Source organism: Sitophilus oryzae, unplaced genomic scaffold (assembly GCF_002938485.1).
Source record: "Sitophilus oryzae breed Bouriz unplaced genomic scaffold, Soryzae_2.0 scaffold_808_pilon_pilon, whole genome shotgun sequence".
Taxonomy (NCBI): Eukaryota; Metazoa; Arthropoda; class Insecta; order Coleoptera; family Curculionidae; genus Sitophilus; species Sitophilus oryzae.
The window spans coordinates 633448-647338 of record NW_022147426.1 but is presented as its reverse complement, the minus strand read 5'-3'; the positions used below and the strand labels follow the sequence as shown (position 1 = coordinate 647338).

Genomic DNA, 13891 nt, shown 5'->3' with positions numbered 1-13891 from the left:
ACTCTTTTTAAAAACAAGGTTTTATTTAAATACATTAAAAAGAAAAAAAATAAACTTTTATTATGGACTTGTCGCGAGATTTGAGTGTACAGTTGCACTCATAAAAATCTGGTACGACAACTTTATCGTGTAATTCCTGTAATTCTTTTAATTCCAATATCTTGTAAACCTATCATTATTCCCATCCAGGATAAATTCATCCAGTTTAGAAGAACATTTAAAAAACTTTGTGTTCGAATATTACACACGGGTACTGAAAATTGCCAAAATGATCTGGCAAACATCTTATTAAAAACGGCAGACCTTATTGTTTACGTCGGAATCCGTAACATTATTATAAAAAACAACGAGACCTCTGTTCTTTTCTCTCTGAATTGTCATGAGCTTTCCATAAAAATTAAAAATAGATACGGATAATCAGAATAACAGCAATTTAGAAATGAATCTTGTTTGTCATTTTGGCAGGATACCTAATAATAAAAATTACTTTGAATGCCGTAGACAATTACTGAGTATTAAAACTAAAAGAATTTCGGACTTCCATTGTACTACTAAACTACAAAAACCAAATATATCACACACAATAAACAAACATAAAAAAACAAAATATATCACTCAAGAAAAGAATGAAATAAATTAAACCGCACGCTACTGACTCAAAGCTGCCGTAACTGTATGTTCTCGATGACAAAGACTACGACACTGGTTAATTTCTGTTGCTGGCACCCATAATGGCGTCGTGCGCTAGGATATGCGCGTAGCGTTCCCGCCAAAGCGAGTTGGCCTGCCGTGTGATTTATATGCCGTGGTCAAACTGTATAAAATGTATTCTACCGCTTTCAACTTTATTTCTTTAAATCTGGATAAGGGTTTTTATACAGGGTGTCCCAGAAATAAGTGCTAGTATTTTAAGGGGTGGTACATCTGGCCAAGATCATATACTGATCTCAAAAAGATGGAGGAGCTCATTACTGGATGTCAGAAGCAGACGCGAGGCAGACATTGCAAGCGATCATTTTCTAGTGGTGGGTCAACTGAGAATTAAACTTTTAAAAAAGATAGATAAAAATTTTGCAAAAAGACCGAAATATAACATCGAACAGCTTAGAAAACCTAACGAACTCCAGAAATTTAAGAACAAGCTCAAACAACAAAGGGAGAATACTAACGTAGCTTCGTGGAACGACGCAGCAGACTTGTTTAAAACCGTTGCTGAAGTGACATTAGGCACAAAACGCATAAAAAACAAAGAATGGCTTAGCGACGATACTTGGAACTTAATAGAACAAAGAGCTCAGATAAAACAAAGAATAAATACAACTTCAACTCACGAGACCAAAACTACTTTACAACAACAATATCAAGTATCGAATAGAGCAGTTAAGAGATCAGCCAGAAAGGACAAACGAGCTTGGCATGAACAACTAGCAAACGAGGCACAAAAAGCCGCAGAACAACGCAATATGAGGGAACTGTACAAAATAACAAAACGCCTGAGTGGACAACGTAGTAACTTCAATACAGTTATTAAAAGCAAAGACGGCAGACCACTACTTCTTCAATCCTCTGAAGAACAGCTTGACAGATGGAAAGAACACTTCAGCAACCTGCTTGGACCAATAAGTGAACAAAATTTCGACAACGAGGAACCGAAGCCAACAATCGAAATGCCTATCAACTGCGACACGCCAACGAAAACAGAAATACAAAAGGCTATTAAAACACTTAATAACAATAAAGCAGCCGGCCCCGATAGCGTCCCTACAGACCTCCTCAAAGCAGATCCTAGCACAGCAGCAGACATACTGAGTCCTCTAATTACACGAGCTTGGGTATCTAACATCATCCCAGATGAATGGAAACAGGGTCTCATTATTCAACTCCCTAAAAAAGGAGATACCACTAACTGTGACAACTGGAGAGGTATTGTTTTGTTAAACACCATTCACAAGATAATATCCTCTATAGTTCATTTAAGGTTAAACTCCTATATAGAGCCTACTCTGAGAGAGAGAACCAAGCTGGTTTCCGACCGAACCACTCGTGCATTGACCATATTAACACATTGCGCATTATCATAGAGCAGTCAATAGAATTTAGGTCACCTTTATTCTTATTATTCATAGATTTCGTCAAAGCTTTTGACAGTATCCCCCATGCGATGGTATGGAAAACTGTAAAAGAAAAAGGTGTTCCGGAAAAACTAATTTATATAATCAAGGAACTCTACAGAAATACAGAATGCAATGTGCTGCACAACGGTAGAACCAGCGACAGTTTTATCTTAGGGACAGGAGTAAAGCAGGGTTGCACATTATCGCCGCTTTTATTTAATATCGTGCTCGACAGCGTTTTGACTAAAGCCACAGCAAACATTAGGGGAGTAGAATGGACTCTGACATCGCATCTGACGGATCTTGATTATGCTGATGATATCTGTCTCACAACGCAATCCTTCAAAGACATGGAAATGATGCTCCGACGTCTAAAAACAGAAGCAGACAAAGTAGGATTAAGCATAAACATCGACAAAACAAAGTCAATGCGCATTAATACAAACAACAACACTCCATTCAATGTAGGAATCAAACATGTCGAGAATGTAACAGAGTTTACTTACCTGGGAAGTATTGTAACAGCAAACGGTGGCGCAGACGCGGATATTGTCAGCAGGATCAGGAAGGCACAGCGAGCCTTTGGTCAACTAAAATCAGTTTGGACCTCCCGTCAACTCTCCATACAAACAAAATTAAGAATATTCAATTCCAACGTCATACCAGTTTTATTATATGGCTGCGAGATATGGAGAGTGACAAAAATATCCATCAACCGTCCACAGGTGTTTATCAATCGCTGCTTGCGGAAAATACTTAAAATCTTTTGGCCAGACACCATACGTAACACCGACCTGCTTCATCTTACAAACCAACAAGAAGTAGGCATTGAAATCCTCAAAAGAAAATGGGGTTGGATAGGTCACACTTTGCGGAAACCTGATAGTAATATAGCGAGATCAGCGTTGGAGTGGAATCCCCAAGAAAAAAGAAAGCAAGGACGACCTGCTCAAACATGGAGACGTTCCATACTGGATGAGCTTCAACAAGTAGGGTCAACATGGAAGGATATAAAAACAACTGCCAAAAACAGATATATATGGAGAGTTTTCACACATCTTTATCGTTATATAAGAACTTGATCATCTGGCGATATATAGGGTATAGAGACAGGCATCTGAGGGAGATTAATGCCCATTCCATTACATTTTCTCTTCCATTGTCTCAAGGCCTTTGCTACATATATTTTAAATAATGTGGGAGAAACACAGCATCCTTGTCGTAGACTTTTATTGACAAAGAATCTTCCAGATAATGTGTTGCCTATTTTAATTTGTGATGTCGATTCGTCGTACAAGTTTTTCAGAGCTCTAATTAAGGTGTAGTTAATGTTGGTGTCCTGTAGTACCTTGAATAGTTTGTTAACTGGAACGGTATCATATGCTTTGTGAAGGTCAATAAACATGAGGTGTGTCTCCTGATAAATACTACTTTTTTCTCTATTAGTTGTTTCAGACAGAAAATATTATCGGTACAGGTTCTCCCAGTCCGAAAACCAGATTGTTCCTCCTCTTCTTGTTGTTGGTATTCCTGTTCTATTAAATCTCTAAGGATTCGTCCGTATAATCGACTTAGGGTACTTGTTACTGATGTACCTCTATAGTTGGAGCACACTTGTTTATTTCCCTTTTTGTGGATTGAGGATATATAGGCGATTTTCCACTCTTTTGGTATTGGGGCGCCGTTCAAGAATCTATTTATACACCAGGTTAAGGCTTTAAATAGTTTTTCTGTTCCACATTTTACCAATTCACCTGGAATATTCTCCGGTCCCGGGGTTCTGTTATTTTTCAGTGCTGCCACTGGCTTTTTCGTTTGCGGTATGTCGATGTTAATAACTTCTCCGGAAATATTTATCTCTGTAAGTGATATTGTGGCGTATTCCTGCCGTTAAAAGTTCTTCGTAGTATTCCTTCCATTTATTCATTGGTATTAATTGTAGCTTGGCCGTCTATTTTTCTGAGGTTTTGACTTGGTTTATGAACTTCCATGACTCGGCACACTTCCTTCCTCCCAAATAGGCATTTATTTCTTGACATTTCTTATCCCATATTTCTCGTTTTGCAGTTCTTATTTTTTGTCTTGTTGTTCTTTTAACTTCTAGATATGCGACTCTATCTTGTTGTTGTTTACTACTTAGCCATTTTTTGTACGCGTTTTTTTTTCCTTAATTAAGCAATCTATTTCTTCATTCCACCATACGTTGTTACTTTGAACCTGAGCTCTTGATCCAAGAGCTTCTTCCGCTGCACTGTGAAGACTGCTTAGAATATTTGCGTATACTTCTTCAACGCTATTGTTCTGAGTTATACTTATTAGTTTTTCATCCAATCTTTTATGGTAAAGTTGCCTGGTACTCTCGGTTGTTAGGCTATCCAGATTATATCGCTTAGATTCAATACGTTGGTATGCTCATAATTTCGATTGGTTTCCTCCCTTTTGTCGCGTCTGAATGGGAATATAATTTTAGCTTTGACTAAGTAATGATCTGATCCACATGTAATGCCTCTATATGGTCGTACATCATTTATCTGAAGTGTCGTTTGTTGTCTTACTATGACGTAGTCTATTATTGATTTTAGATTCCTGGATGGTTGTGTCCAATAGTCGAATAGTAATCTACACTCATTAAAAAACTACAGCGAATGAAATTAATTTAAGTATTTTTCTTGCAGAAATTTAAAAATGTGAACTTATAAACACACAGAATATGCATAACGTAGGAGATTGCTACATTGGATTCTCTCGAAGCACTCGAAAGTTTTTCAATATTTTCCGGAAAGTGTCATGAAAAATATAAAATCAGCCATGTTGTTTTTCGCAAAAAAACTTCATGAGCGTGTTTCTGGGATCGAACTATACTACCAGTTAAAATACTTGCACTTATTTCTGGGACGCCCTGTATATTTTTTATGAATACCCTATCATTTTATTTACTTCATTTACAGAAATGAAAAATTTTATACCTGTTGCGACGAGCCTTATTTGGATATAACATTCAACATTACGATGAGGAGGAAAACGTTGTTTTATACGGTCAATATTATCATACCGTGCATGGGCATATCATTTCTGACAGTCCTTACCTTCTACTTGCCATCAGATAGCGGCGAAAAGGTATAATGATATTTTAATTATAAAACAAATATTATGCATCTCTATAAATCTCAATAAAATTTTGTTATTCCTCAAATTCCTTCAAGGAAATATCCAGAGCTTAAACTTTCTGAGAGCAAAAACCTTATTCAGAAAAGTTAATAAAGGTCTTTGGGGGGTAGCGTATCCCTATACATAATGGTACTTAAATTGTCAACACTGGAAAATAAGAAATTAGGACCTAAACAAAAATTTTTATATCTTAGAGTCGATACCAAAATTATGGGAAATCAGAACTAACAAGTTTGATTGGCAATAACATCGGAGGCAATCTCTTGGCATTTTTAAACTATTGATCATCTGATGAACTGAATACTTTATTGCAAAATTAAATAAATAGGTTCTGTTTTTTAAACTTAACAGTGATCAATATACAGTAAATATCATATTACTAATATTATTTATTAGTCCTGAAATTTTTTATGTTTGGATTTTTGATTTTTTGCTAGTTTTAAGACCGAAATACACCTCTGTACGATGCGAATAATTTTTTGTTGACTACCCAAAGAGAAAAGCAAACGACAAGGCATTTTACAAAAAAATAACTTTTATATATCGGTTGTTTCTACTACAATTAGTAGTATTAATATTGTATTCCTTTTGTTCTAGGTGACACTCTCTATTTCAATATTGATTAGTCTCCATGTGTTCTTCCTTCTTGTAGTAGAGATCATTCCACCAACCTCGTTGGTCGTCCCACTTTTAGGAAAATATTTAATATTTGCAATGATATTAGTCTCCATAAGGTACGATAATTAAAAACGTGTAAAGAGGTACATGTATATTTTTTATATTAATTTATATATCGAGTTAACAATGAAATCTGGGGAAAGTATACAATTTATACCTCGATTTATACATTGTTTACAATTTTAAAATTTATTTTTAAAATAATTGTAAACAATGTATACAGGGTGGGCCCACTGAAAACTTACAATGGCTATAATTCTTAAACCAAAAAAGATATCAAAAAAAATAAAAAATATCGTTCCTATAATATCGAGGGGGAATACATATGACGTATTTTTTGAACCACCCCGACCTACCCCTTAGGCGGCACCCCTACTCACTTGAAAATCTTAAATGGCAACACCCCACTTATGGCGCCTTTTTGGAAAGCCCCTGAAAAATGCTAAACGATTATCATAAAGTTTTTAGGGTGAAATTGAAAAACTACCCCTACACGAAAAATTAGGTGGACATTAATGAAAAAAGTGATTTTTTCAGCATAAGTTACAAATTTGGGCCCAGCTTAATGAGGCAAATGACGTATTTTTTAAACCACCTCGACCCACCCCTAGGTGCCACCCACTCACTTCTAATCTCAAGATAGCGATACCCCACTTGTGACACTTCTTTGGAAAGCTAATTGAAATTGCTAAACGATGGTCATACAGATTTCAACTTCTGTCTTCTTTCAACAATTACTGGTAAGTAGTGATAAGAAATGTAGGTTTGACAATTTGAAAGAAATTTAAAATGATAATTTATTTTAACAATTGCTCAAAATGACCAACCACCCCCTTGTGACAATAGAATAATGCGGAGGGGCTCCATCTTGCTGAAAGTGCATGAGGTCTTCATTAAGAGTTAAATTTCCTTCCAAATCTCTTTGATTTTCAACCTCATTTACAATGGCTGGCTCTATCAAATTGTTCAGCATTTCCACATAAGCATCACCAGTCAAATTTTCGTCGATGAAAAATGGACCTATAATTTTATCGTCTAGTATTCCGCACCAAACATTGAGCTTTTGGGGATGTTGGGTGTGTCCTTCAACAACAATATGCAGATTCTCATCGCTCCAGTATCTGAATTATTCACAATTCATCACTAAAACAAATATTTTTAGTAAGTGAAGGTTCCCTTCGAATTTCCTCCGTCATTAGTTCACAGAACAGAATCCTTCTATCTGGATCGTCGTCGCCAAGTTCCTGCAGAATCTTCATTTTGTAGGGATGGAATTTGTGCATTTTCAATACTCTCCTGACAGATGTTCGAGGTATACCTGTGATTGATGCCAACTGGCGTGTTGATGCTTCTGGATTGACCGATACCTGACCAATAACTTCCATCTACATTTCTTCATTCAGTTCCCTGGGCCCTGTCCTTTTTTTTTATTTTTAACCGACCCAGTTTCTTGAAACTTTAAAATCAAATCTCTAATGTAAACGTGACTTACGTTTTTGTCCGGATTTCTCTCATTGAAAACACGGGCCGTTCTCAAATAACACATACCTTCAGCACCATCAAGAAAAACTATTTCAATTCTTTCTTCCACAGTATAAACCATTTTTCTTTCAAATAAGCGAATCAAATAAACGTTTAAAATACCACCAAATTTGCAAACGACTGAAAATCGATAGAAGACAGTGCAAAAACGCAAAGATATGCCATGCCGTTTTAAGGTTCCTGTTTGTTGAAAGTAAAAAAATAGATGATAAGGAAGAATTTGCGTTATCGCAAAATTAGGCTGTAAAAACATCTTTGTGTTGCCTTTTTTATTATACATATATAAACGGGATTTGGTATAAGTATTTGATACTTTTTTCCAACTACAGCCTATTGCTGCCTTCCCGTTACCCTACGCCACACGTCTCGACTTACGCGTGCCGGCCATCGACGCTGTCCAAGCGCTACGAGCTGGCTCCATTGCTTTGCCTAACGTTCCATGCCTCTCTCAGCCGACAATTCCTATCTGATAGGGGGTCTGCCTCTACTTATCTACCTGCGGGAATCACATTGAGAAAACTTTTCTTGGTCACCTGTTCTCCGGCATACGAAGAACATGTCCAAACCACTTTAAGCTGAATTTTTCAATTCGATCTAGCACTGTCTCCTTCGATGCATTCATGATACGCCCGACCTCGATGTTTGTCTTTTCTTCCATCCTAGATATACCTAACTTCTTCTAAGGTAGTCCATTTCAACAACTTGGCTTTTGCGCTTCGTATCTGCACTCAAAGTCCATAGTTCTGAACCATAGCAAAGAACTGACTCACCAATGTTCTTCCAAGTACTTCTTTTTAGTTTTGCAGACAAGTTTCGTTCCAACCAGAGGCTATTAAAACATCCAATAACTTGCTTGTTCCTCTTAATTTGGGTTTGTATTTTCTTCTTTGCCCAAACCCTCGTTGTTGATAATAGCACCCAGGTATTTTTAAAATTTGTCTATGGTGTTGGAATCTGGACGTTATTCATCTATGAATGACATTCAAAACAAGCGGTTTGGAATTTGACAGCTAAGTATTCTGTCTTTCTTAGACTAACCTGAAGTCCCCATTTGTTATATTCTTGGCAAAGCCTCTTAGTCATGAACTCCAGATCGCAATCACGACCTGATCGTCTGCAAAGCTCAGGTAAAAGTGTGTATCTTACCCCCAATGGGTATTCCCATGTCTTGGCATCTCCTCTTCCATTCCCTAAGGGATACTTCAACGTAAGCATTAAAGATTAGAGCAGATAAGCTGCATCCTTGTCGCACCCTTTTGTGGTGTTAATTTGATTGGATGGCATAGTCCATGCTGTCATCCTATCTTAACATGTACCCTTATTATTTTCTTATATAGAGCCTTTTATTATCTTAAAGTAGGGGTCTATCTACTTCTAAAACATTCAAGGCTTCCCATATCTTGTGGCGAGGAATAGAGTCGTAAGCTTTCTCCAAACCAATAAACGCTAGATGGACATCTTGATCCATTGCTATCTTTTTTTCCATCACCTGCTGATAGCGACCAAAAGACGAGTATCTGTGCAATAAGATTTCCAGGTTGAATCCGTTTTGAGTCTTCGAGATCTTTGTCACCACAATATTGATCCCTGAGCTTACCCTTCGAACTTTTCCAAAAAATTGCTTCACGAACTGTTAATGCTCAGGCCTCTATAACAACCGGGGTTGTTGCGATTTCCCTTTTTAAAGATAGACACTATATGAGCCACTCTCCATTCTTGGGATAGTTTATTTTGCAGACAGCACTGGTTGAACAGCTCTGCCAGGCGCCAGCGCAATTTCTCGATCCCACACTTTAACAATTCTACTGCAATGTTACCAGAACCTAGGTGGGGACCGTCCTTTTTTCATTTTTTTGAGACTTAGATGTACTTCTCTTTCGCTGATCGTTAAAGTGCCCGCAAGGTTGTCTTCCTCTTCTGCAGATTGGAATTCTGGTCGGTTTTCTGTCAGTAATTCTGCCTAGTAGTTGCGCCATTTTTCCAATATATCAATTTTATTCAGGCTTGTCCGTTTGATTGGTTTTCATTTGTCGGATTGTTCGCCAGACCTCAGTACTCCGTGCGCCCCCTAGTAGACTTTTCACTTGCTGACATCTTCTTTCCCACATATCCGTTTTTCCTACCTTTAATAGCGGCTCGTACCTCTCTGTTTTTTTTTTTTTTTTTTTATTTTTATATACTGTTTTATATTAGGTTATTTTTCATTGCATGCTTTTGGTACTTATATATATTTATTAGGTCTTTATGTTGTCAGTTATTCAGGCTGGTTCATCCCTTTTCTTCTGCATGTTCTGTTCACCTAACACTTTAAAGGCACTTTTTTAATTTAAGATTAGAAAGTGATTATCACTAACTTATAAAACCGTTAATTAAAAAAGGCCATTTTTTATCTATATACATTAAAAATCGGCATTTTATTAGTATAGAAGTTTAGGGGATGGGACCTTAGGGTTGCGTCGGGGTTGGTCTTGGAAAATGCCATCATATTGGCCTCATTTAGCTGGGTCCAAATTGTAACTTGTGCTGAAAAAATTACTTTTTGTCATTTAATGTCCACCTAATTTCTCGTGTAAAGTTCAATTTTACCCTAAAAGTTTTATGATCGTCGTTTAGCATTTTTCATGGGCTTTCAAAAAAGGCGCCACACGGCTGGCCGGTATTGCCATTAAAGATTTTCAAGTGAGTAGGGGGTGCCGGCCCATAGGTACAAAGAATTACTAAGGTTCATGATGATCGATAGCTGCTCCAATTTCGTTCAGTCCGCGCATACCACCTGTGACGGCACTATGAAATAGATGAATCAAATAAAAAATAAAGAAAAGTTGACAGAGAGATCTGCATTTTTTGGGTTATGGTTCAGGAAAGTGTATTCACCTATACTTATGTAAGACTTTAATTTAGTTACATCTTTAATGTCAAATAACGTAAAACTGCAGACAAGTGTCCACTAAAACGATATACTTTATAAGAATATATAATTATTACCTTATTAACCATGGATTTGGTCAGAATATACAATAAAGCCTTAGGTAACGAATACTAAACTTCTATATTCTATATCTCGTGGTATGTATAGAATATGTGTTTGATTTTAGAGTTGTTTAGTTGCGTCACTTGTTGTATGGTAAATAATTTTTTCACTGTTTCACGTTGGCCTCTGAGTACATGAGGACAGACGGATGAGGTTACTTGCCTATGGAAAAGTTACCACAAGAGGAATTGTTACACATCATTTAAAATATGGTGGGAAGTTTATTGTTTCCCCTCGAAAAGTAGAAAATGCAAATGCAGATGAACGTATTATAATTAGTGGATTAGAAGTATTCCAAGGTGTACTCTCTCTCTTCTTGTATTTTTTAAATGGAACACCCTGTATATTGTACATTTTTAGTTTCTACGATTAAAATAAAGGTAAATTTGATTAAGGTTTATTATACTTAAACCTTACCGTTTTGAAATATTTTCAATTTTGTGAAATTGCAGTAAAAATTTTAAGGCTTCATTTCTCCAGAATTATCAAAGTTTTTAATACTAAATATTTACAGAAATTTATTTACAGATCAGTTATTGTGTTGCAATAATAAAAAAATAATACTACCTTATACAGAGCGTCTAAAATTTATTTTTAAATAATTATTAGCTTCAAACGGCAGCAACTTGTTTAATTTAAATGGAACACCCTATATATTTTACGAGAATAAGATGCACAATTTAATTGTCTAGATATATTATACCATTTTACCTATCTCTTTAAGTTTCCGTAGAAAATCATTTTCTTGTAATTTAGAACTTATTTATCAATATACCCATGGACTATTGACATTTAGATTATTTTAAAGATGTACCAAATTTTTAAAGAGTAAGATACTAATATTGTCGATATAATTCGTTTATTTCATTAAAAAATAAAAAAAAAAACTGTTTAAATATTTGTTAAAGAGGACCAATTAATATGATTCAGTATTCAAAACTACATTAACTGACTGTTGTTTGCGTTGATTAATAATAATTGCTCCAAATACTAAAAAACTGAATTTTGTATGGGCATTAGACAGTGTGATAAAAGTAACACATAAAAATGATATTTCATTTTAATAAATGCTGTTATTTATAACAACAGAGACTTTAATTTGATAACTTATTATTATATTGATTTCTGACTCAAATCCACATTTATTTATAATAATTTATTAACGAACATAATTAAGTATGTAATTAATTAGTATATGGGCGGAAATAATTGTGTTATATTTAATTAATGGTATACTCTTTTATAAAGATTTAAATAGTTTTCTTTATGCATACAAATGGGCTAGTAATATTATCGTTTTGCTAAAAACCATAATATTACTAGTCTGTACATTTTATACATTTGTTGCTTTAAAAACAATCTAAAGCCCAATATTCCATGGATATATTGATATATGAAGGTCTAGAATATAAATGCATTTTCTACGAAAACTTGAAGGGATAGTTAAAAAATGGTATAATATTGATAGACAGATTGGTATTGCATCTGATTCTCCTAAAATTTACAGGGCATTCCATTTAGAATTAAAAGTTATTGCCGTTTAACATAGTATTTAAAATAGAACCACAGAACATAAACTTAAAATAAAAAAAAAAAAAAAAAAAAAATCAATAAATAAACTTCATTAAATATTTAGTATTAAAAGCTATTAATGTGGCTTTAAAACACTGCAGTAAAATATTTCGAAAACCCGGCTGGGACTGAAAACATAATAAACTGTAATTTACTATTTAATCGTAGAAAACAAAATGTAATAATATACAGGGTGTTCCGAACTAAGAAGCAACGATATTTTTGTTTATTTGGGACACTCTGTATCTTAGCAAAATATTTTTAAATTGTAGCTCTAATAGTCAACGAACCCCAAACTTACAATTTGTAAAAATCTCATCGTTTAGCTACAATACTCCGTGTCGTATGTGGTGAACAAACTTATAATCAGATTATTTTCCATCTTATAATCAGATGCATAATTTACGTCATATTACCTCATAAAAAATTAAAACTAAAAAAATTCGAGGAGGTGAAATATCATTCAGAATTAAAATATAACATTATAGTTGAGGGTTTGAACAACTGGGGGTTACAACAGCAAAATAACACACTTATTCACCTCAATGCACCAGAACCCTTTATTTTTGCACTGGACGCCTGTTTTGCTCATCATCTTAGCATCATCAGCAGATGATTAAAATTGATACTCCATAATTTCATTAAAATTTCATAATGGTTTTGGTGTTTCAGTAAATTTATGACTAGTAAGTTTATGTCAACGAGTGGAGGAAACATATCGACTTCCTGTATATACCCTTATCATACAACAGTTAGGAGAACCGAATCAAGTCCTAAAAGAAGGTTTGTTCCGAATAGCAGGACTCCTTCGAGAGATAACATCCACCAAAAGTAAGTACAACGCGTACAGTATCATTTAATGTTTCTTTTTATTTCTATGTAAACGTATTTTTTTCAAACGTCAATATAAGAATGAAATTTTAACGCCAAGGCATATAAAAAATCGGTAAAAAAACTTTTAAGTTAAACGGTTTTATCTTATGTGCAGTGAAAACTAGAAAATAATAATAACAATTAGGTATTTTGAACTTCTAGTTCAGAAATATTTTAGTACTAGGCAGAATAGCTTTTAGGCATATTAGACTAAAATAAAAACGTGGGGCCCATTAACTATTGCTGTAATACTTTCTTCTATACTAAGTATGGATTGCATCGACTTACTATAATCGTAACTGGAGATTTTGACAATCCAGCCGTGACGGCTTATATATATACTTACCAGCCGTGACGGCTTCACCAGCGAACGCCGAGCTCATGATCTACCAAAGTATAAAGATATGCTTTGCCATAGGTAGGATTTCAGAGGGGCCCCACGTTTTTATTTTAGTCTAATATGCCTAAAAGCTATTCTGCCTAGTACTAAAATATTTCTGAACTAAAGTTCAAAAATACCTAATTGTTATTATTATTTTCTAGTTTTCAGTGCACATAAGGTAAAACCGTTTAACTTAAAAGTTTTTTACCGATTTTTTTATTTTCTAGTTTTTTAGTATTTAACGGAAATGCCTACCGAATATTCCTCATTCTATTTAATTCATTTATTGCATCATTATTACATGGTTTTTTACCTGATAGTTTTTTACAATCTGACGCTCAGGTGTTTCTGACGCTAACAACTCTATCTCTCTCGTTGTGATGCCAACCTAGACTCATGACGCTCAGGTGTATCTGACGCTAACAACTCTATCTCTCTCGTTGTGATGCCAGCCTATACTCACGACGCTCAGGTGTTTCTGACTCTACCAGTTGCCTTTGTCTCTCACGTTGTGCTATTAACCTGGCATCA

At 35.1% G+C, this 13891-nt stretch overlaps 1 protein-coding gene across 1 annotated transcript in view; it reads left to right on the top strand.

Annotated features, from left to right (window-relative positions):
* LOC115888877 (acetylcholine receptor subunit alpha-like) overlaps window positions 1-13891 on the top strand; it is a 164666-nt gene that overhangs the window by 145031 nt on the left and 5744 nt on the right. The window contains exons 6-10 of the mRNA XM_030908745.1: window positions 5063-5231; window positions 5880-6016; window positions 10608-10626; window positions 12002-12009; window positions 12778-12936. Coding sequence (XP_030764605.1) covers window positions 5063-5231; window positions 5880-6016; window positions 10608-10626; window positions 12002-12009; window positions 12778-12936 — 492 coding nt within the window. The remainder of the gene's footprint in view (window positions 1-5062; window positions 5232-5879; window positions 6017-10607; window positions 10627-12001; window positions 12010-12777; window positions 12937-13891) is intronic.